The 21,512-nt window shown below is 39.7% G+C and overlaps 1 protein-coding gene and 1 long non-coding RNA gene across 2 annotated transcripts; both read left to right on the top strand.

Annotated features, from left to right (window-relative positions):
* The first annotated feature begins 13,672 nt into the window (after positions 1-13,672).
* LOC147621899 (uncharacterized) lies at positions 13,673-15,116 on the top strand. Its single transcript, XM_086823516.1, has 4 exons — positions 13,673-14,327; positions 14,460-14,527; positions 14,656-14,833; positions 14,932-15,116. The coding sequence occupies exons 1-4, from the start codon at positions 13,673-13,675 to the stop codon at positions 15,099-15,101; spliced, it is 1,071 nt and encodes a 356-aa protein (XP_086679642.1). The 3' UTR covers positions 15,102-15,116.
* Positions 15,117-19,912: 4,796 nt separating this feature from the next.
* On the top strand, positions 19,913-21,210 carry LOC147621898 (uncharacterized). Its single transcript, XR_015269722.1, has 3 exons — positions 19,913-20,662; positions 20,764-20,900; positions 20,980-21,210. It is a non-coding gene; the product is annotated as an uncharacterized LOC147621898 (long non-coding RNA).
* Positions 21,211-21,512: the final 302 nt, after the last annotated feature.

Raw genomic sequence — 21,512 nt, 5'->3', positions numbered from 1 at the left:
ATATTCGCCGCCTACTACCCTCTGGTTTTCCTCTTTTTTTTCCGCAAGAGATGCGGCGTTGCATCACCTTTTGCAGCTTATAATCCGGAAATTTCCATTTCAAAAAAGCTGCGCTCGCATCTCTCTTGCACATTATCGAGAAAATTCCAATAAAAAGAAATACATTTCTTTTCCACGTACGCTGCCACCCTTAGTGTAATACTTCTAACCTTAGCATTAAGGTAAGGTTCTCAATGCAAAGTAGTTCATCTAATTTTATTCCCCGGCATTCAATAAATTCTTCGGCACTGTAATGTCCATTGAATCTCTATTACTCTTGATGCCTCCGTAGTTTATAAATCATCATATCGGCCATGTGATTTATAGAATCCCCAATTGTTCATTCAAGTATTTTCCCATGTCTTCATAAATACATTCCTTTGTGCATTGGCATGCCCTTATGTTTGCATTCCATAAGAGGTATTCACTGATTTGACCCAATCGATACCATTTAAAAGCTACCACACATTATGCACATGGGAAGCCATTAACATCATTAACTTATCCCTTTGGCGTGCCACTCATACCATCATATATAACTGGATGTTTCTAACTTACCCATGGGCTCTGAGTAACAGCAGAACCATCACCCTCCACACTCATATACAAAAACTCCTAGATCTTGCTCAGCCTCAGCTTGTCTTATTGAACCTCATTTACAATATGAACATATGTACATGGCATCATATAATGACTCGTCATGGCACTTAACCCCATGCATCTGGATGTGTATTTGATGGCCTCACATGCACGGTTTCACACCATAGACGTGCCATGGTACGACATCCACCCCCTCTAAACCTGCACATCCTCTGGTATGTGCCAAATCATCATCAAGGTCCACATATAACTGGATGTCGTCTTCATCTTCTGCACTTCCAGGAAGATCATCCTCTTCCTCTTCAATCATATCCATACTACCACTGTCAAGCCTCTCATCCTGAGTCTCTTGTGAATCAAAAGGATCACTATCATACCTTCTTTTAAATATCTTGATTCTTTTGCCTGCCACAAGATTCTTTATTTCTGTTCCATCAAGCTCACACAAAGTATACGTGGCATTTCCATGCACATGCTTGACAATGTAAGGGCCAAACCATCTTTTTGCAAATTTTCTTTGAACAGTGAATTGGTTGTCAAGGCTACTGTCATACATTAGAACCCAATCACCTTCTTCAATAGGTTTTGGCTGGAGTCTGTGTCTACTATCAAATCTTTGTTTATTTTTCAACCTTGCATCTTTCAGGCGAGCTTTAGCAAGCTCTACATCTCCAAGCCTCCTCTCCAACTGTCTTATTCGCAATGCAAGGAGATCATCTCTGCTCAATCCTTCCACCCAGGGCAATACATTCCAAGTTAGAACTACTTCTTCAACTGGCATCACTGGCTTCTGACCATACATTAATTCTACAGGCATGTATCCTGTCACTGAGCTATGAGTTGTACGGTCAGCCCACAAGGCATATGGTAGCAGCTTTGGCCACTCTCGCATTCTTTCTCTGCATGCCTTAGCCAAAGCTTTAATGATTGGAGGATGACCTCGCTCACTTTTCCCATTGCCCTCAGGATTGTAAGCACATGTTAGGGACAGTTTGATACCAATTCTAGAGAAGAATTCCCTTGCTTCTTCAACATCTAGCTCACCCCTATCAGCTGTTATTTTCCCAACACAACCATACCGGCAGATCACATCTTCCAAGAGAAATTTACATACTGTTTCCGTACTCTTTGTTCTAAGAGCACGCCCTTCTACCTGATTTGTCAAATCTTTTCTTGCAAGTGCTATATACCGCATCTGCCAAATTCCCAAAGGCATTGTAACTAGATCCACTACCCATTTATAGTGCATGGCAGGTGGGTAGGTTGGTTGCAAGCCATCACGATGCCGCACATTTGAGTACATTTGGCATACCATGCATGTTTCCACATATTGAGAAATATCCTTGTACATTCCTTTCCACCAATATTTTTCCTTTATTTTGGTAAAGGTGGCCCACACACTTCTATGTCCAGCCCAGAGACTCTCATGGAATTCTTTCACAAGCTTTCCTTGAGTCTCTTTATCACATATGACTCTCTGTGGCATAGCATTCCTCTACTTAGGATGCTTCCAGAGGTAACCATCCTTTAGGAAATAACCATATGCTTTTCTGCGGATCCTCTTAAATTCTGAGTCAGACCAATTTTCTTGCCTTGTCAGAGTACTCAAATATTGACCAATAAGCAACCAATCTCCTTCATATATTTCCTCAATAAAAGACTCAAGTGCATTTGATAGGCAAGTATGGTCTCCCTTTGCATATGCTGTAGTATAGAACTTTGTACCCACATCATCAATGCCACTAATCATCTCTTTCTCATCTTCATACCTGGCTCTTGATAGCATATCTGCAACTGGATTATCTTTTCCCGCAATATGCTTAAACTCAGGATTTAGTGACTTGATATAAGCAATCCACCTAAGCATAGCAATATTTGGAGTGGTACAACTTGCTATCATCCCAAGAAGTGGCAAGCAATCAGTTTCCACAAGTACAGATGTCCCAATAAGATATTCTTTTTCACATTTTAGGGCAGTGACTATTCCCCATAACTCTCTCTTGATCTGTGGATACTTTCGTTGCCGAAAGCTTAATACCTTTGCTCCAAATCTAATTACATATCTATGATCATCCTCATCATCTTGTCCTACTGCCCATCCTATCCCAGTAGGACTAGTATCAACTGTAACAATCACAGGCCTGCCACATTCATAATCTGCCTTCCTCAGAGTGGGTGATGATTGGAGCAAACATTTCAGCTTCCGCATAGCTTTAATATGTACTGCACTCCACAGAAATTTTTGATTTTTCCTCAAAAGTTGATAAAGAGGATCTGCTACATGTGCATAATGTGGGATCCAAATAACATAAAAGACACATGCTCCAAGAAATCTCCTCAGCTATGTAACATTAATGCATGTCTCTTTCATTCTTTGTATTGCATCTATTTTGGCTGGACAAGGTCGGCATCCACTAGTACTACAAAGATGTCCCACTATTAGCACTTCACCAACTCCAAACACTGATTTCAGCCCAGATAAAGTAAGATTCACTTCTTCAAGCCTGGATAGAATCATGTCACAATCCTTTATATGATTTGCCACAAACTTGCAGCACCCCTTTGAATCCAAATCCTCATCTTTGTCTTTCTCATCACAGCCCTTTATTGGCACATCATCCAAAAATGGCATAGTTTTTTGTGGTATGAAGTCTCGTAAGACTTTATTCATTCCATTCATCATATGTGCCACTGAGTTGGTGGCTCCCTGTGGTAAGGTACACATCCTTACTAATCCCAAAGGAGTTCTCATTGTGGTCAAGTCCCTGCTTTGTATATCCAGCTGGAACTGATCATATCCCGAATACAGATCACCCATAGAGTATATAGCTTTCCCTGCAAATGCTTCTGCAAACTCATCCACAATTGGACCTGCTCCCACATTCCTGATTGTGACTTTGTTTACAGGTTGCATGTCTTGAATAAAGCGCAATGTCCCATTTTTCTTTGGTACAGTAAACCATCTGTTGGAATATGGGGCACATGATGGCTCCAAGATTCCCATCCTGATCTTTTCTTTTAGTAATTCCATCAACTTTGGCAAGAGAGCCTTTGGTACTGGAATTGGCCGCAGGTTCCAGGGCACATGTGGAACAGTAAAGATCACCATTGGTGCTGTTACACTTGGATCAACACAGCCTATCTCATGCGGCTGAAAAGCAAAGGCTTTCCCATGTTTTACAAGCATCTCCTCAAAGCATTCCCTTTCAACTGGCAACAGAAAATCCTTCTCACCAATCTTCAGCTCTTTTAGAGTTTCTTGAGTAAATTTATGCCCAATTTTCTTCGGATCCCTAAGATTTGGTTGCATAGAAGCTTCATCTATCTTCTCCTTGCTTCCTGGTGGCAAGGGCAAGGCAACTGGTTTCACCTTCTTTGCAACCGTTTTGTACTTTGTATCAACATGAGCATCCATCTCGCAATTCATGTTTTTACATACCACCCCCTCGAATTCCTGGATTATATCATACATCTCCACAGATGACACCTCTATCATTTCATTTTCACCCTGTAAGCATGCTATTCCCATATCAAAAAGCACATCCATAGTATCTACAAATGACACCTCATCAAGCACCCCTGAAATAAACTCATTCTTCCCAAAAAGACCACACTGCTCAAAACTTTTTGTTTATTTTGTATATGTTTTTGCATGCCACGCTTCAAATCCTTGCTTTTTACAAAAACCAATGACCCATAGCTGGAGAATCCCTGAAAATTTGCTGAAAAGCTATTTACATTGATTGAGTCCTGCGAGAACTCATTTCCCCTTGTACCATTGGAATCCCGCTTTACAATGGCACCTGGCCAAAATCCCTCATCTCCCTGTAATTCATGAACTCTCTGTTTATCTTTGGGAGTGACTGTGCCCGAAGAGACTCACGATTCCTTTCATGATTAATGCAAACTGTCAAAAATTGAACAGCTTTTTTGCCATCTTTACTCCTTATTCTTGCATATGCTGAACCATCATCCAAAACCTTTGTTTCCATCCTTACAGCTGTAATGTAGGGTTGCCCAAGAATGAGGGGATACGACGACATCTCCTGAACAAAGAAGTTCTGATCATCTTTCACATCCCCTATAGTTACCCTTACATTTGGACATGCTGCATAAAGCTCTCCAGATGAGTTATTAGCTGCCTTAATCAACCACCCATGATCCACATCCATTGGCCACTTACATTTGTTGTAGAGATTTTTAGCCATAAGATTTATTTCAGACCCATGATCAATTAGAGCGACATATGGCTCTTCCAAATCACCTATCTTGACAAGGGTTTCAGTGGTTGCTCTTGCCCAATGGCTCCTGGAGTAATGAGTCTTTGTAAGAACTTCTTTTTCATCATCCTCTTCCACAAAGCGCACTTGTCGTGCCCCATCAGCAGAGTGATTACATTCCACCACATTTTCTCTCTCTTCCTTTTTTTGTACCTGTACTCCATGAGTCTTGGAAGTGCTTGCCTCCCCTTGTGATGGAATAGATTCAATTATGGACTGCCTTTTTCTTCGTATAATATCAATTATCTCATCATGAAATTCTTTCTTTGCAATCCCCAAGACTTCCCCTAGTGTGAATTCCACCCTGCTGTTTAGAATCCTCTCTTCAAGCACCTTTTTGAGATCTGTTGCAGCTTCAATATCAGATTGAAGCTTGTAGAGTGGACTTTTCCCTTTACCCTTCTCCTTCATTTTTGCTGGCACTTCTTCCATTGAAACATCCTGTGGAGGTCTGCTATGCTGTGGAGGCATATGTGATGGCCCAGGATCCTTCTTTTCACTTCCACGTGTAACTCTTTTTGATGGCCCTCCTTCCTCATTTTCCCTTTTACGCTTCTCCTCTACCTGTGCCTCATTATTTTGGCATTTGGCAATATAGGCATGAATGGATAAAGAATCCACAGGCTCCTCCCAGCCAGTCTCAAGACGTATACAATCACCTGCTTCATGCAAAGCTTGCTTTGACACTTTCTTTGACGCAATTAATTCCATTGTTGATGGCCAAAAATCCTCATTCTCATAATCCTCATCATTCTCAAATCCTTGCTTTAATTGACCAACCTTTAATCCATAGGTTGCTGCCTCAACCATAGAAATGGCACGACTAGCAGCCATATCCTCTACCAGCTTTTTCATCCCTCCTTTCCCAAAGTTTGTACTCAATGGAAGACCAGTCTCTGTAAGATGGATTTTCCCATCTTTGAAAAACACAAGTTGATTTTTAAGAGCTTCTTTATAGCTAGCACAATCCTTCTTTGCATGTTCTGGGTTATCACACCATATGCATCTATATGTAAACCCTTCTTTGCTTTGAGGCCTTTGCATAGAAGCCTGCCCCAATGGTAAACCTTTTTCTTCAATCCTGGACATCTTCAATTTTAGGTCACGCATACCCTTGATAAGCTCATCCATCGGCCCATCTACCTTTGGAATTGTAGTAGCTGGTTTAGGTAGATTCTCAGGGGTAACAGCAGTTATGGGGGTTGCAGAGCCCATCACCATTTTATCCCTCCTCCGCTGTGGCTTTGCTAACATAGTGAGTGCATCCTCAACATCATTCCAATCACTCTTTAATCCCTGCTCTGTATCCTTATCCTCAAGGAGGATTTCCAATTTCTCCTGGAGATCTTTCCCAGCTGCTTGTAAGAAGAGCTCTGTTTTTTCTCTGTCCAAAGTTGCACGCTCTATCCTTGACAGCTGGGCATAGCGCTTCTCAAACTCTCTTAGCAATTCTGTGGCAGAAATTCCCATTTTAGATTTTGTGACCCATTCCAAGAAAGTTCGTTTGGTCACTCGCTCAGAATCCTCCATAAAATATTCATCCTTTAAAGCAAGCTTGAACTCTTCCCAATTTCTGCCACCATGTGCTGTCTGCAATCCTCTTATGCGCTCTCTTATTTCAGGAACACATACCAACTCGAAACTTCGAACCATATCCTCCTCAGTCACCCTGTTTAGCTCCATCTCCTTTATATAATTGCGCAGGTACTTTGTAATGTCCTTCCCATCAAATTGATCCATCTTTTTCACAATCGATTGTAATGCTTTGGTCGTGGAAATTTGTCCTCTTTCAGCAGCTTGTTGTTGTTGCATGTACATGGTAAACATCTGAAACATCTGCATAACCCCAGGGTCAAAATGAACCCCCTGACCCTCAGAATTCTCAGCCATAGCTTCCTTGTATATTTCACCACACTCTCACCCCAGCAGTTTCACGTCGGGTTCACCAAAGACCTGTCGTGATGTGTGCGGTACAGCCAGGAAAGTACGAGACTTCTAGCTGTGAGAGTAGGTACCAAATCTAACAAGGAAACTCGCACACAAAATTTCCCAAGGAGTATTGGACATCTCCATTTTCAATGACATATACATGTGTCGAATCACCTCAATACATCCTTGAATTCATCCTGATGATTGCACAAAATTGTGTATCAAGTGCTTGTCCCTTTATTCACTCATTCCTTTCTCCAAATCCTTTGAACCAATCACATGTAGGCATAACATAACTGAAGGTTTACAAGCGAAGATTCTCTTGATTTATTTCACTATTCGCGAAGCTGTATGCTGCCGACTGTTCGATGAAGGTCGTGAAGAAAAAAACGAAGAGCATCTCCCTTTATAGTACTCAAAATTCCCTTCAAATCTAACACCTACAAGGCACGAACAGTATATGTATTCTTGAAATGAAAATCACTGGTCGATTGGGCACTGGTTCCTATTTTCTGCAGACATTTTTCTTCTCTGATATTCGCCGCCTACTACCCTCTGGTTTTCCTCTTTTTTTCCCGCAAGAGATGCGGCGTTGCATCACCTTTTGCAGCTTATAATCCGAAAATTTCCATTTCAAAAAAGCTGCGCTCGCATCTCTCTTGCACATTATCTAGAAAATGCCAATAAAAAGAAATACATTTCTTTTCCACGTACGCTGCCACCCTTAGTGTAATACTTCTAACCTTAGCATTAAGGTAAGGTTCTCAATGCAAAGTAGTTCATCTAATTTTATTCCCCGGCATTCAATAAATTCTTCGGCACTGTAATGTCCATTGAATCTCTATTACTCTTGATGCCTCCGTAGTTTATAAATCATCATATCGGCCATGTGATTTATAGAATCCCCAATTGTTCATTCAAGTATTTTTCCATGTCTTTATAAATACATTCCTTTGTGCATTGGCATGCCCTCATGTTTGCATTCCATAAGAGGTATTCACTGATTTGACCCAATCGATACCATTTAAAAGCTACCACACATTATGCACATGGGAAGCTATTAACATCATTAACTTATCCCTTTGGCGTGCCACTCATACATTCACTAATTTGACCCAATCGATACCATTTAAAAGCTACCATTTAAAAGCTACCACACATTATGCACATGGGAAGCTATTAACATCATTAACTTATCCCTTTGGCGTGCCACTCATACCATCATATATAACTGGATGTTTCTAACTTACCCATGGGCTCTGAGTAACAGCAGAACCATCACCCTCCACACTCATATACAAAAACTCCTAGATCTGGCTCAGCCTCAGCTTGTCTTATTGAACCTCATTTACAATATGAACATATGTACATGGCATCATATAATGACTCGTCATGGCACTTAACCCCATGCATCTGTGTATTTGATGGCCTCACATGCACGGTTTCACACCATAGACGTGCCATGGCACGATAGCGTTTATACACGCGTTGATAAAAATGCAAATGTACACGCGAACTTAAATGCTAAAATACACGTGCCCGATTCTATTCAAATACAAGCGCGACCATACACGCGCTCGTAATTTATCGCGTGTATAAAACGCGTGTATGGCAGCATTGTCTTGTAGTGGAAGAGGAGGACAAAGACAATGATGATGAGAACTTGAAATCTGATGAGGATTCTGATTAGGCACTTCTTCATTGATATATATTTTTGTATATATGGCGAAAGGCCCAATAATTTATGAAATATAATAAATTTTGGGCTCACTTGCATTCTTCTCAATCTATGTATTTTTCATGTTTATGTTTCTATCATCAAACTGTAACTCTATTTTAATTTTAAAAAAGAGCTAGAGCTGACAGGGGAGTCTACAGCAGCATAGGACTCCCTAGTCTATTCCCAACTTTGTTTTATTACGCAGTACTTTCGCTACTAAACATCAAAAATAGCAACGAAAAATCGCTCCTCAACAGCGCTATTTTGCTTGGTGAACAACATAATTTTTCTGCTCAGCAATGCTATTTCGCTGCTCGGGAGTGAACTCATTCAGTGAATTAATAGTTTTTTTAACAACAAAAATAACCCAACATCTCCCTACCCTTCTAGTTATAAAAGCATTGCTATTTTCACTGCTATACCATCATTTTGCTGTAGTGGGCTTAAATTGGGTATGGATGGGGTGAACCCATTTGGATTGAGATTTACATCATAGTCCACATGGCCCATTGTTGTTGTGATTTACAATAATCCTTCATGGATGTCCATCAATAAGGGTCATGTGATGCTTGTGCTTCTTGTGCTCAGGAAGCAGAAGGTAAAGAATATAGATGTATACCTTAAGCCCTTGATTGATGATCTTGAGCAATTATGGAGAGTCAAAAGGGTGCATGATGTTTCTCGTCCAATTTCTTCACATAATGCGATGGTAAAGGGTGTCTTGATGTGGACTACGCATGATTCTCCAGGCTATATGGAGTGCTTAGATATGTCAGTGAATAAATTGATTGTTATCTACACATGCATAACTTTAATTTATAGCTCTAATGTATTATAATGTCTACTAACTTTCAATTCTTACATGCCATTTTGGTAGGTCTCACAACTGTAGGATATTATGCATGTCCAATTTGTGGATCATCACTCATATCCAAACACACACATGCACTAAAGAAAGTGGTGTATGATGAAGATCATAGATTTCTTCCTCCAAGCCACCCTAATTATGCTCCATCAAAGGTTTCTCTGATTGTGAGAAGAGGTGTAGAGTGGGAAGCCATGTGGCATTCTCCTTCTACTACAATGCCATTGGAGGGAAGCTGGAGAGTGGGATGCCAGATGAAGGGCGACTCCGATCACAGCACCCATTGGCATGAAAAGGTACTCAATCTTCTATCATCTACCATATTGGATAGAGTTAAGAATAAATCATCTTTTGGATCCAATGCAAATTTTTAAGAATGTGGCATCAATGATTTGGGACCCTCTAATTGGTAAAAAAGACACCAATGAAATAAGGAATGACATAAAGGATATCGAATGCATGGAAAGGGCATGGCTAAGGATAGTCAATGACAAGGTGGTTTTACTAACAAATGTGCCATGGAGATTGACAAGGCAAGAAGAAAAGAATGTCAAAATCAAATTTCATCTTTTTGTTCACCAACCAGTGTAATGCACTCATTCAAGGGTGCATTTACAATAACAAAGAAGAAAGGTGAGCATCAATTGTATGGTCTCAAATCATATGATTGACACAAGGTGATGTAGGTATGTACATAACTATATCTATTTTTGGCAAATTTGATGTTTATGTTTTGTGGACTCTATATTGATCTTTAACTATTTTAAAAAATTGATAACCTAAGTTCATACTTCCAATATCAATTGGTGGGTATGGAGAAGAGAAAGCTCGGAATGCCATCTATAAATTAGGTAGACTAGGAAGGTGAGTTCTAGTCAAAACTATAGATTTATGCTTTTGGTATAACATATAGCTTTGAAATTATCTATTTTTCTTTAATTTATGATTTCTTCCTTTGTTGAATAGGTCAATAGTGTCAAAGGAGATTCATCAAGATTCCATTGTTGAGAGAAGGCTCGAGTTGAGTCAATTGAGGTGGTGTGTATGATTGAAAAAAGCTTTCCAATAAGCAGACTCACAAGTCAATTGCACACTCGAGTACATTTGACAAATTATGTAGCTATAGGTGGCATTGTTCATAGTAGCCAGTGGATATTCTTTCTTAATCATTAACGCTTCATGAAAACCTTGAAGAAATTTGTAAGGTAAAGAGAAAGGCCAAAATAAAGCATGGCAGAGGGACGGTTGGTGCAATAATCCCTCGTATACATCTCTGAATATTTGAAACAAATTGATCCATCTATGCCTAGATTCATGCATAACCATGAGGATGAACAAATGGTTTCACATGGAAAAGGATGCATTCGAAAGATGGATGAGTCCATGCGCAAAAAGGTCATTACATCTTATCTTCTTAACACTTCTATGATGGAAAAGTGGACTAAGAAATATGAAGATGCAAGAAAGAGAAGGATAGAGGAGAGAAGAGAATTTAGGAGATCAACACAAGGGCACATGGCATACCCACGTGACCTTAAGGCTCTTCCAAAGGATTGCAATATTGAATGGCCTAGAGATGCCCTAGAGCAAGGCGAAAGGATGGGAGAGGATATTACAAGAGAAGAATGGGAGTATGCAAGCGGATGCGACCACCAATAAAGATGTTTTAATATTTAACTAACATATATTTTATTTTGCTAAAATATATAATGTTGAATACTAAATTCCTTACATATAAGATATATTTAAGATTTTTAATTAGGTTGCAGTATAAAGTGCATAATGCAATGTGGTCAAAAGGTTGATATTTTTACACTCAACATGTGGACTCCAAGAGAACCACATATGATTGTGGTGTAATGACAAGTTTTGACCAAGATAGTCGAGCTGGTAGAAGAGATAATAACATTATAGCGGTAAAAGAAACTTGAATATTGTGTGGAGCAATTCAAGATAACTTGGAGATCAGATTTAGAGCTTTTAAAGTGTTTATCTTTGATGTTGTTAAGTGGTTGAAAGTGGTATATAGAGATACTCAAGCAACATTCAAGAATTATGCAAGTGGAGTTTTTGCCATCAACTCAACTAAATTATGGCAAGATTCAAGAGACACATAGATTTTACCACAACATTGTGAATAGGTTTGTACTTGATTTTCAATTTTGATAAATCCATAGATAAAAGGAAAGCATTATATATATTTTCTTGTAAATATTTTATGGTTATTCTTTTTATGTTGTGTTTCATCCGGACCAAAGTGATCCTAATTGAGTTTTTGCCAACTCAACTAAATTATGGCAAGATTCAAGAGACACATACATTTTACCACAACATTGTGAACAGGTTTGTACTTGATTTTCAATTTTGATAAATCCATAGATTAAAAGAAGGCATTATATATATTTTCTTGTAAATGATTTATGGTTATTCTTTTTAGGTTGTGTTTCATCCGGACCAAAGTGATCCTAATTGGTGGTATGTAATACAAGTCTCTCCTGGATCTAAACGTATAGTTCAAGATCAAGCTGTTGAAGAAGAAATGCATGATGGACAATCAATGTAAGATGCAACTAACAATTAAGATGACCACCATAAGGACCAAGAAATAGAACAAACCCATTCAGAATTTGAGGAATGCAATACAAATGAAGATATGCTATCTTTGGTTTCATCAAATGAAATCAATGAGTGTATAAGTCATGACCATGATAATAATACCTATACATCTTCTTCAAATAGTGGAATAGGACTTTGAATTGATATAGGAGCCATCAAATAGTGGAATAGGACTTTGAATTGATATAGGAGCCATCAAAATGATGGATTTAGAGATAGACCAATCAGCATGCATAGATTTATTGCAAATGGATTTGATGATGGTACTTGTTAAATATATATATCATCATAATATATGTACATATTAATCGGTTCGTACAAATTAGGTGATTTTGTTGTTTTATTTTCAAAAGATTTGGATGTTTGTCAAGCTTTTGGAATTTAATTTCTTTTAAGTTTTAATTTCCACTCAAGTTTAACATTTTGTTTTTTTACAGCGGCACTAAACAACATTTATACCGATGGTTATATCGGTGTTTATATACCGTCGCTTAGTGACAGTTTTCCAGAGCTTCTCAGTGGGCACACATATAGCAGTGTAACATAAAATGCCGCTAATTCTTACTTTTGTTGTAGTGATCTCGTCTTTCTAAACCTAGCATACATCATATTTCATCAAGTACAACTACAAAGCAACGTTTTTCTTTCATGTAAATAAGAAAAGATCCCTTCCTCTGTGGTGGTGAGTTTTTGTACAAGATATTTTTAAAACATAGAAAATAACCCATGGAGGTTTGTCATTGGCCTGAATTTGGGCACTTCTGTGGAGCAAACACTTTTGTTGTAGCTTTGTAGATATCATGTGCTCGAATGCATTTGGGGTGTGAAGAATGCTAATGTGTTCAGATAATGATCAGCTGCATGTTCCAATCGTTAAGGTTTTCAAATGTTCTTTTGTTGCTTATTTCCAACATTTATATCAAGCAAGAGGTTGGTCTTCCTCTGCCTAGATTATGATCGGGAGAAGAGCCCACTCACCACCCTATTGCTCTGAGAGGTTTTCTTTGTATAGGATTGGGATTTCCTACTGGGAGAAGTGTTTGGACCTAATTGGCTTTCTTGGTTATGCACTAGACTATGATTACTTGTGGATAGTATGCACCTTGTGGATGACTTTCTCTATCCAATTGATTGCCTTCGACTAGATGCTCAATTTGATTGGCTTCCTGAGGTGTTTTTTGGTTGGTACACAAGGCAATGTTTTCTGGCCACGGGAGGAGTTGGATGTTCATATACAACCTCATGCCCAATTGTGGAGGAGGGATCTTTGGTTCATGAAGTTCTATGTTTGGATATGTTTTGGGAGGATGATTTTGTTCTTCCCTCTCCCCTTGTGGAACTAGTAGATTTCTCTAGTCCACCCGCATCCCCTAAGGGCACTGAGTAGACCAACTTCTGGTGGTGGGTGAGATATAGCCGGCTTCAATTTGTTACCCACCTGGATGTTTTGTTTTGTAGACTTTTGGGTCTCTTTTTCCTATATTTATAGAGAGACCCTCTCATGTACATATTTGCTTTTTAAATTTACTTATCGTAGAACACAACCGACATCATGATCGGCAATTTGCCATGCCTTACCCATGTGGATATGTATCGTGCCGCTTTAACTTCCATGAGGTTTTCATGAATTTGCCCAAGCGTGCAACGCGCATGTCTGAACTAGAAAAGGACCGCCGTGGATATCGATCAACACAATCGCGAGCTGCACTGTGCTCATACTTTCCTCCATCTGGGCGGCGCGATCTGCACTACTGTGCTCATACTTGGCTTTCAATTTCTCAACCAGGTGGGTCACTGTGGATCGTGCGCGTCGGGACTCGGGCCCTCGTGAAGACCCTGCGTTTGAAATCGTGCGCTATCGGGCCCTCCAACAAGCTGCTCGCATTATTGAAGCCATCCACAGTGACACATTCCAACGCGAGCTTCTTGTCCACCTACGTCTCTACGGCAGTCTGTATAAAACGCAAGGCGATCTCGCTCAATTCGATACCAAGCAAGGTGCTTGCGCCCATATACACACTTGCTGCTATGGCACGCTCAGCTTACAGCTTGTTGAAGTCCTGCATCCTGTATAACGTCCTCTTCATAGCTGCACTAGTGTTAATGCACAATCATGAACTAGCACAGGCACAGCAGCAATGCGGACCAGGGGCGAATGGCCAGTCCTGCGGCAACGGGAATTGCTGCAGCCAATATGGCTACTGCGGCAAAGACTCGGCTCACTGCGGAAGCGGATGCCAGAGTAAATACGGGAAATGCAGTGGATCCTGCTTCCCTGGTAATGAGCGTCTACTCTAGTCTACATATGCAGTCCATTTTTTTGCGGTCGATCTTGCATGGCAACAAGAGCAGCCGTGGTGTGTGCTGCTGCTAATTCGAATCGTACCATGGCGGTTGATCTGATCTGCAGGCACAGCCATGGTGCTAGCTCGCGGCGGCATTGAGAAGCCCATCGAAGAAGCCGCTATCGGTGACGAGGTGAGCGATTTCTCTCAAGCTCTCTATTTCTCTCTATTTATTGTACGTTATGTATGTATATGAACAATATCATGGATATTATGTATGTAGATAAACAATATTATCTTGGTCGCACAAGCTGTTTGCAGGTGGCGGTGTGGATCGATGAGAATGGCGAGATCGAGTATGACGAGGTGTATGCGCATGGCCATGAGGATGCCTCCACCTTGTCGGAATTTGTGGTGCTCACTCTCAGCAGCCTGCAGAATGCAAACGTGACCAAGACACTCGAGCTCACCCCTGATCACTTCGTCGTCATTTTCGGAGGTTGGCACGTGTAGTAGTGTATTTTTGTTGGTTTCTGGAGCAGTGTGGGAATAGTAACGACAGTTACATTAAGGGAACCTGCCTCTCTCTCTCTACAGGAAATGTTGCTGCCACGCCGGAGTACAAAAAGGCGAAGGACGTGATCGTAGGCGACAAACTGATGGCAGTTGCCGCCGATGGCGCCCAGCTTCCACTCTCCAACTTTGTTGTGTCTGGTAAGTTACAATCTTTCTTTCTTCATCTACCCTCACGATCACCAAGTACGTAATTGCTTTTTGCAGCTATTAAAGAAGAGACTTTGAAGGGATTGTACAACCCCTTCACGCTAGTCTACCAACAACTAAGGTTTTCTATAAGAGTGTCCCTCTTTCTATTCACACACACACACACACAAATGATGCAATTCTCCATGCTATGGTAATGCAACACCCCAAGATTAGTTATACAAGACTTTAATGCACCCGGTCACCCAAGACCACCAATATATAGAAACTGTAGAAGATTGCAATAACAGTTCATTGCATACAACGGGGCCTCTTCTCACGCTCATCACCATAATCATCCACATAATTCATAATTCACATGAAATTTCACATCATAGCATAAATTGCTCAAAAAACTCAAAGGTTCCATAATTCAACGATATAGAAGAAATTGCCATGAATCCTTGATTGTGAAGACCATGTCACACTATGACGGAGCTCAAACCTCGTGACTAGCCTCGAGCTTTCCTCGCTCTCACTCACACTTGTGCTCGTATTCCACTTCCCTGAGAGGTCTGACAATAATTACAATCTTATGAATATGAATAATTCCTTGTATAGATCAAAGTCTTGATCTCACACTATAACTAACTATAGTCCTCTAATAACTGCAACTAAAGTACTCTAATCCCTAAACTACACTCGTCTCTACAATCTACCTCTGACAATAGTAGCATATTCAATAATGTCTTAACATTGTGCTTTTGTCTCATAATATAAAGGTCAAAGTACTCAAATCATCCAAAAGGCATCTCATGCACAAGTGAATGTGGGCAAAATATTTATACACGACCAAAAAGGAGACACATTTGAAAATGCATGCTTTATATTCTTTGTATCCACGTCCTCTAAATATGTTAAAGCACCCTATATATGACCTCTTATCAACTAATTAATTTGTAATTTTATTGTAGGATGCATATACATTTCAATACACTTATTTACATTAAATCTTATAGACTGTAATTTTGATTCTCTTAACACAAATGTGTTCATCTTTTCTTTCATGTTTATATATATATTATTTTTATATATTTTTTTACAATAAACCTTACGAACTATAATTATCACTTTCTTAACACAAATGAGACAAAGGATGAACACAAATATGTCTATCTTTTGTCTCACATTTATACAAAAAAATTAGCAATTAAGAGAGAGAGAAAGAGAGAGTGATATGCAATTCTTCATGATGCTATGATAATGCAACACCTCGAGATTAGTTGTTATACAAGAACTATAATGCACCCATTCATCCAAGACCACCAATACATGGAAATTGTAGAAGATTGCAATAACAATTCATTGCACCTCTGATCACCATAATCATCCACTACATAACTCAAATTTCACAGCAAATTTCACATCATAACATAAACTACTCAAAAAACTCAAAGATTGCATGATTCAATGATATAGAAGAAATTGCCATGAATCTTTGATTGTGATGGTGTTCTAGAATTTGGAAACCACGCACTATGGCGGACCTCGAACCTTGTGACCACCCTCAAACTTTGCTCACTCTCACCACTCGCACTTGTGCTTGCATTCACTACAAGTGATGGGGAGCATAATCGTGCACCATATCCACGTGAAGAGGAGAGAGAAAAATGAGAGGAGACCTGGGCACGTGCACATGGTGTACACAATTTTAGTACACGTCTATAGCCGTACGCGGCTATAGACTATAGGCACAGCTATACTTGCGTGTATAGCCACATTTATAGCCACATACTAGAAAATAATTTCAGACATTCCCAAGAGCTCAAAATATCCGAATATCACAATAGAGGAAGCACAAAATGTGATCCCAATATCACAAAAAAAGAAGCACAAAATGTGGTCCCAATATCATAAAAGAAGAAGCACCAAGTGTATTGTAATACAATCATATATGGACTAAATCAAGAATGGCAAAGTGAGAAATTGTTTAATGAATTAGGTTGATTGATCTTGGTCCAACATCTATCATATTTTCCATCAAATCCATACATGCTAATTGGTCTATCTCAAGATCCATATATTCCATTGCAATATTAACAAAAATATCCATCCCACTAGAGCAATGGACTCAACATCATCATTATTATGGATTCAATTTCTTCTCATTATCTCGGATAGGGACACCTTCATCTCGATTAGTTGGTCGTATCCCACATTATTCAGGATAGTCAAACTCATTGCCGATCACTTCATCATCATTTTTTAGGTTGACGCATGTAGTACTCTAGCACAAAAGTATATTTTTGCTAGTTTATGTAGCATTGTGGGAACCTACCTGTATGTAGTAAATGTTGATGCCACGCCGCTAGAGTACAAAAAGGCAAAGGATGTGACTGTAGGAAACAAAATGATGGCAGTCTCGGCCAACACTACAATAGAACAAGGGTGTTGCAACGAAAATAGCAACAATTTTATAACTAGAAGGGTAGGGAAATGTCAGGTCCATTTTGATGCTAAAAAAGCTACTGTTTTTGTTGAGAATAAAAAATAGGAGTGAAATATCACTGCTACTGAGTAGCGATACTTTGTTGTTAAGCAGCAAATTTTTACTGAGATGAGTAATTTTATTTTGTTACTATTTCCTCTGCTCAGCACCAGAGGCGAAATTACTTTGTAATAAAAAAAGTTGAGGCAGACGGGGATTCTACATAGGGCTCCCCAGTCTACTCCAACTCTTTTCTTTAAATTAAAACACAGTTTTGTGATACAAACATAAATATGAAAAAGGCATAGACTTAAAAGAATGCAATAGAGCCCAAAATGTATTATGTTTCACGAATTGTCAGGCCTTTGACCATATATGCAAAACATATATCAAAGAAGAGGTGGCTAATTGAAACTCTCATTGGATTTCGAGCTCATCATCATAATCTTTGTCCTCCTTTTCACTTCCTTCTACCGCTTCATGCTTGTGATCTAGAACTTCCTCTTCCTCTTTCCCTTTATCCTATATACATGCCATCAAGTGCAATACAATAAAATATAATTAGATATAGATAAGAGAAGGATTTTTTCACTATTTACCTCGTCGACTTGAGTCCCCAAAATGGACTCGTCGAAGTGTACGCCTCGCATACGTATCCACATCCACAATTGTAGATAGGGGCCTCTATAGCCATAATCGTACTCCTCCTTTTTTGGGTCACACCCAACAACCTCCCTCTATAAAAAAAGAAAAAGAAAATATACAATTAGTTAAAGAAAAAATGTTGTACAAAACAAAATAACGGAGGAGAAGGAAATGATTAGTAGAATAGGTAGTTACAAAATGAGCAATGAAGGAGGTGAACTATGAAGCCCCTAGCTTCCGTAGACAGAAAGCACTCACTGTCACTTGTTGTTGAAAAGTACGTGGGTGCTTTCTCATGAAGCTACACTCATGCCTCCACTCCTCATGTGTGCAAATGCTAGGCTTTTCCAAATTGTTCTTTGTCGCTCTCTTGATGTTTTTTCTCCTATTAGATAGCAAAAACTTTATTCTTCTCTTCATCCACTCCTTGGAGAAGCAAAGGCCCACATGTGAAACGGTAAACTCTGCCTTGAGTACATCAATGACATATTGTTTTGAGAGCTCGTCTTGTTCTTTTTACTTTTTGAAGGAGTTCGTGAATTCCAAGTTAGCAAGTACATGCATGCGAATTATGACTTACTTCCTTCATGCATCCATTTATGCGAGGGAATCATCGACATCCACGTTGTATCGTAGGGTGCGTGGATCAAATGGTGGAAGTGGTATCCTGGGGGATTTCTCATAATGAGTAGATAAAGAGCCCCCTTGCTAGGGAGATGCATTGGGAGACCTAGTGCATCTTTTGCCAGAGAAAAGGCAGCCTGCTCCCCTCCCACTAGCATGTCTACTAGCCCACCCAGACTCCCTACTACATCGTCATCATCATGGAGAAGACCGACATGAGGAGCAGGGGTGGGTCTAGTCAAGTTGGGTGGTGTAGAATCATCACAGCCATAATGTGATGGGCCTACACCACTCGGACCCACACCACTTGGACTCGCGTCTCAAAGGTGTGGACTTCCTCCATGGAGACAACTGGCCATGTGGATAGATTTCTCCCATGGCGTCGACTGGTCCGATGGTAAGCCCGCCTGCATAGAGCATAAAGGGTTTAGGGGAGGCTTAGGGTGTATGTGAAAAGGTTTCGTTAAACCATACTTGTGCCTGAGTAAACTGTGACCAAGCCTATGACCCATATTGTTCGTTTTTTATGATAGAGGGTAGATTTGTGACATCTGGGTCCTGCGATGGGTTGACATTGCCTCCTATACATACATCCCAACCCAACTACATGCGTAAGAGTCAATTGATTCAAGCATAAAACATTCATAAATAGCTATTCATATGCATAAAGCTCTATGGATAGAGCCTTATATATAGGCTTTATGCATAGAGCTTGTAAGAGCCTATGCATAGAGTCTTCTGCTTAGAGACGGCTTATACATAAGGTTTATGCATGAGACTTTTGCATAAAGCCTCGTGTATAAAGCTTATGCATTAGCGAGATAAGCCTCTATGTATAGCCTTATACATAAGCTTATGCATGAGGTTTATGTATTAGCCGTATGCATAAGCATCATGTATAAATCCATATGCATAAGCCATGTATAAAGCCATATTCAAAAGTCTTATGTATAAAGCTTATGCATATGGCTAATGTATAAGCCGGGTACATAAGCTTTATGCATGAGGTATTATGCAGCATAAGCCTCACACATAAGCCGCATATATAAGGCTTATGTATAAGCTGATGCATAAGCCGTATACATGAGGCTTATGTATTAAGCTTATCCATATGGCTAATACATAAGCCTCATGTAGGATGGCTTATGCATAAGGTTTATGCATGAGGCTTATGCAAAGCTTTATGCAGGCTACTATTGCGTAGCCTCGTGCAAGCTATGAATACTATGCTATGCATAAACCTTATGCATAGTATGCATGAGCCTAATGCATAAGGCTTATGCACTAGGCGAGTGCTACCTAGGTATTCACGTAACTACCAGAATACATCGAAAGCTCCCATTACACACTGGGTGCTACCTAAGCATGCTGGTACTTATTGAAATGACAGTAGTTTTCTATGCATGCCGGTAGCAAAACCAACGTATGCCGGTATCAACCTAAGCATGCCGGTAGCTTCCTATGCATGCCAGTAGCTTCCTAAGTATGCTAGTAGCAAAACCAATGCATGCCGATTGCTTCAAACAGATACTGGTAGCACATCCAACGCATGTTGGTAGTAACCAACGTGTGCCGGTAGCTTCCTATGCATGCCCGTAGCTTTCTACATATGCCGATAGCAACCAACGCATGCCAGTAGCTTTCTATGCATGCCAGTAGCTTCCTACGCATGCCAGTAGCTTCCTATGCATGCCGGTAGCAACCTACGCATGCCGGGAGCTTCTTATGCTGCATGCTGGTAGCTTCCTATGCATGCTAGTAGCTTCCTACGCATAAGAGTTATAAGTACTTATGTTTTTTTGGATAGACGGTAAATAACTTGAGGCGTGATGTTACAGATAAAGAAGGAGTCGATATCCAATAATATTTGTAAGTATAAATTAGCCTCAAATTGTATCATATCTTTTAATTAAAGAAAGTTATCTTAAATAACAACTTTCTAAAATGTTCATTTGTTTGTATGTCTATAGCGTGAAACAGTGGACCACCCCCTACGCAAGAGGGATATGATTTTGCATTACAACGGGGTTTGCAAGCTCTATTTGATAGGGTACAAGATGAAGGATATATTGTTATTACTGGAGGAGAAGCTTGGCAAGCATGGCAAGTAAGTACATTCCTAAACCCTTAACCGTTTTGTTTTTGCAAAATTGATTCTCACTTGTGTTAGTTTTATTGTGTTTTAGGATAAAATAACTAGAAATGGTGGTGCAAATGTCCATGCCGATAGCAATGAAAATGTGAGAAGTGAAGTGGCGGGATCCGAGGAACAATATAGATCGCATAGCATGAGATTTAGATAGCCCTAGCTCCATAGGTTTTTATTACGCTATATGAGTTTTTTGGAATCATACACTTACGTAATCCGCTAAGTATTGTAATTGAATTTTGACATTCCTAAAACCATGGTTTGCAAATGTCTTTTCTTTTTGGTATTTGTAAGTTTTACATTACACTTATCTATGATGATGTAAAGTTATGTTAGTTTTATTGTGTCTACATTAGAAAAAAAAGAGTTGGAGTAGACTGGGGAGTCTTGTGTAGGCTCTCCAGTTTATCCCAGCTTTTTTTTATTATGCAATACGTTTGCTACTGCTGAGCAGCGAAATAGCACTGCTGGAGCAGCGTAATATCGCTGCTCAGCAGCGAAATAGTACTGCTAGTTTCACTGGCTGAGTAGTGAACCAGTTGTAGCGAAAATAGCAGCGATATAGGCCCG

Source organism: Cibotium barometz, chromosome 29 (genome assembly GCF_041138505.1).
Source record: "Cibotium barometz isolate CiBa-2024 chromosome 29, ASM4113850v1, whole genome shotgun sequence".
NCBI classification, from domain to species: Eukaryota; Viridiplantae; Streptophyta; class Polypodiopsida; order Cyatheales; family Cibotiaceae; genus Cibotium; species Cibotium barometz.
Note: the sequence above shows the minus strand (reverse complement) of the source record. Positions and strands in the feature narration are given on the sequence as shown.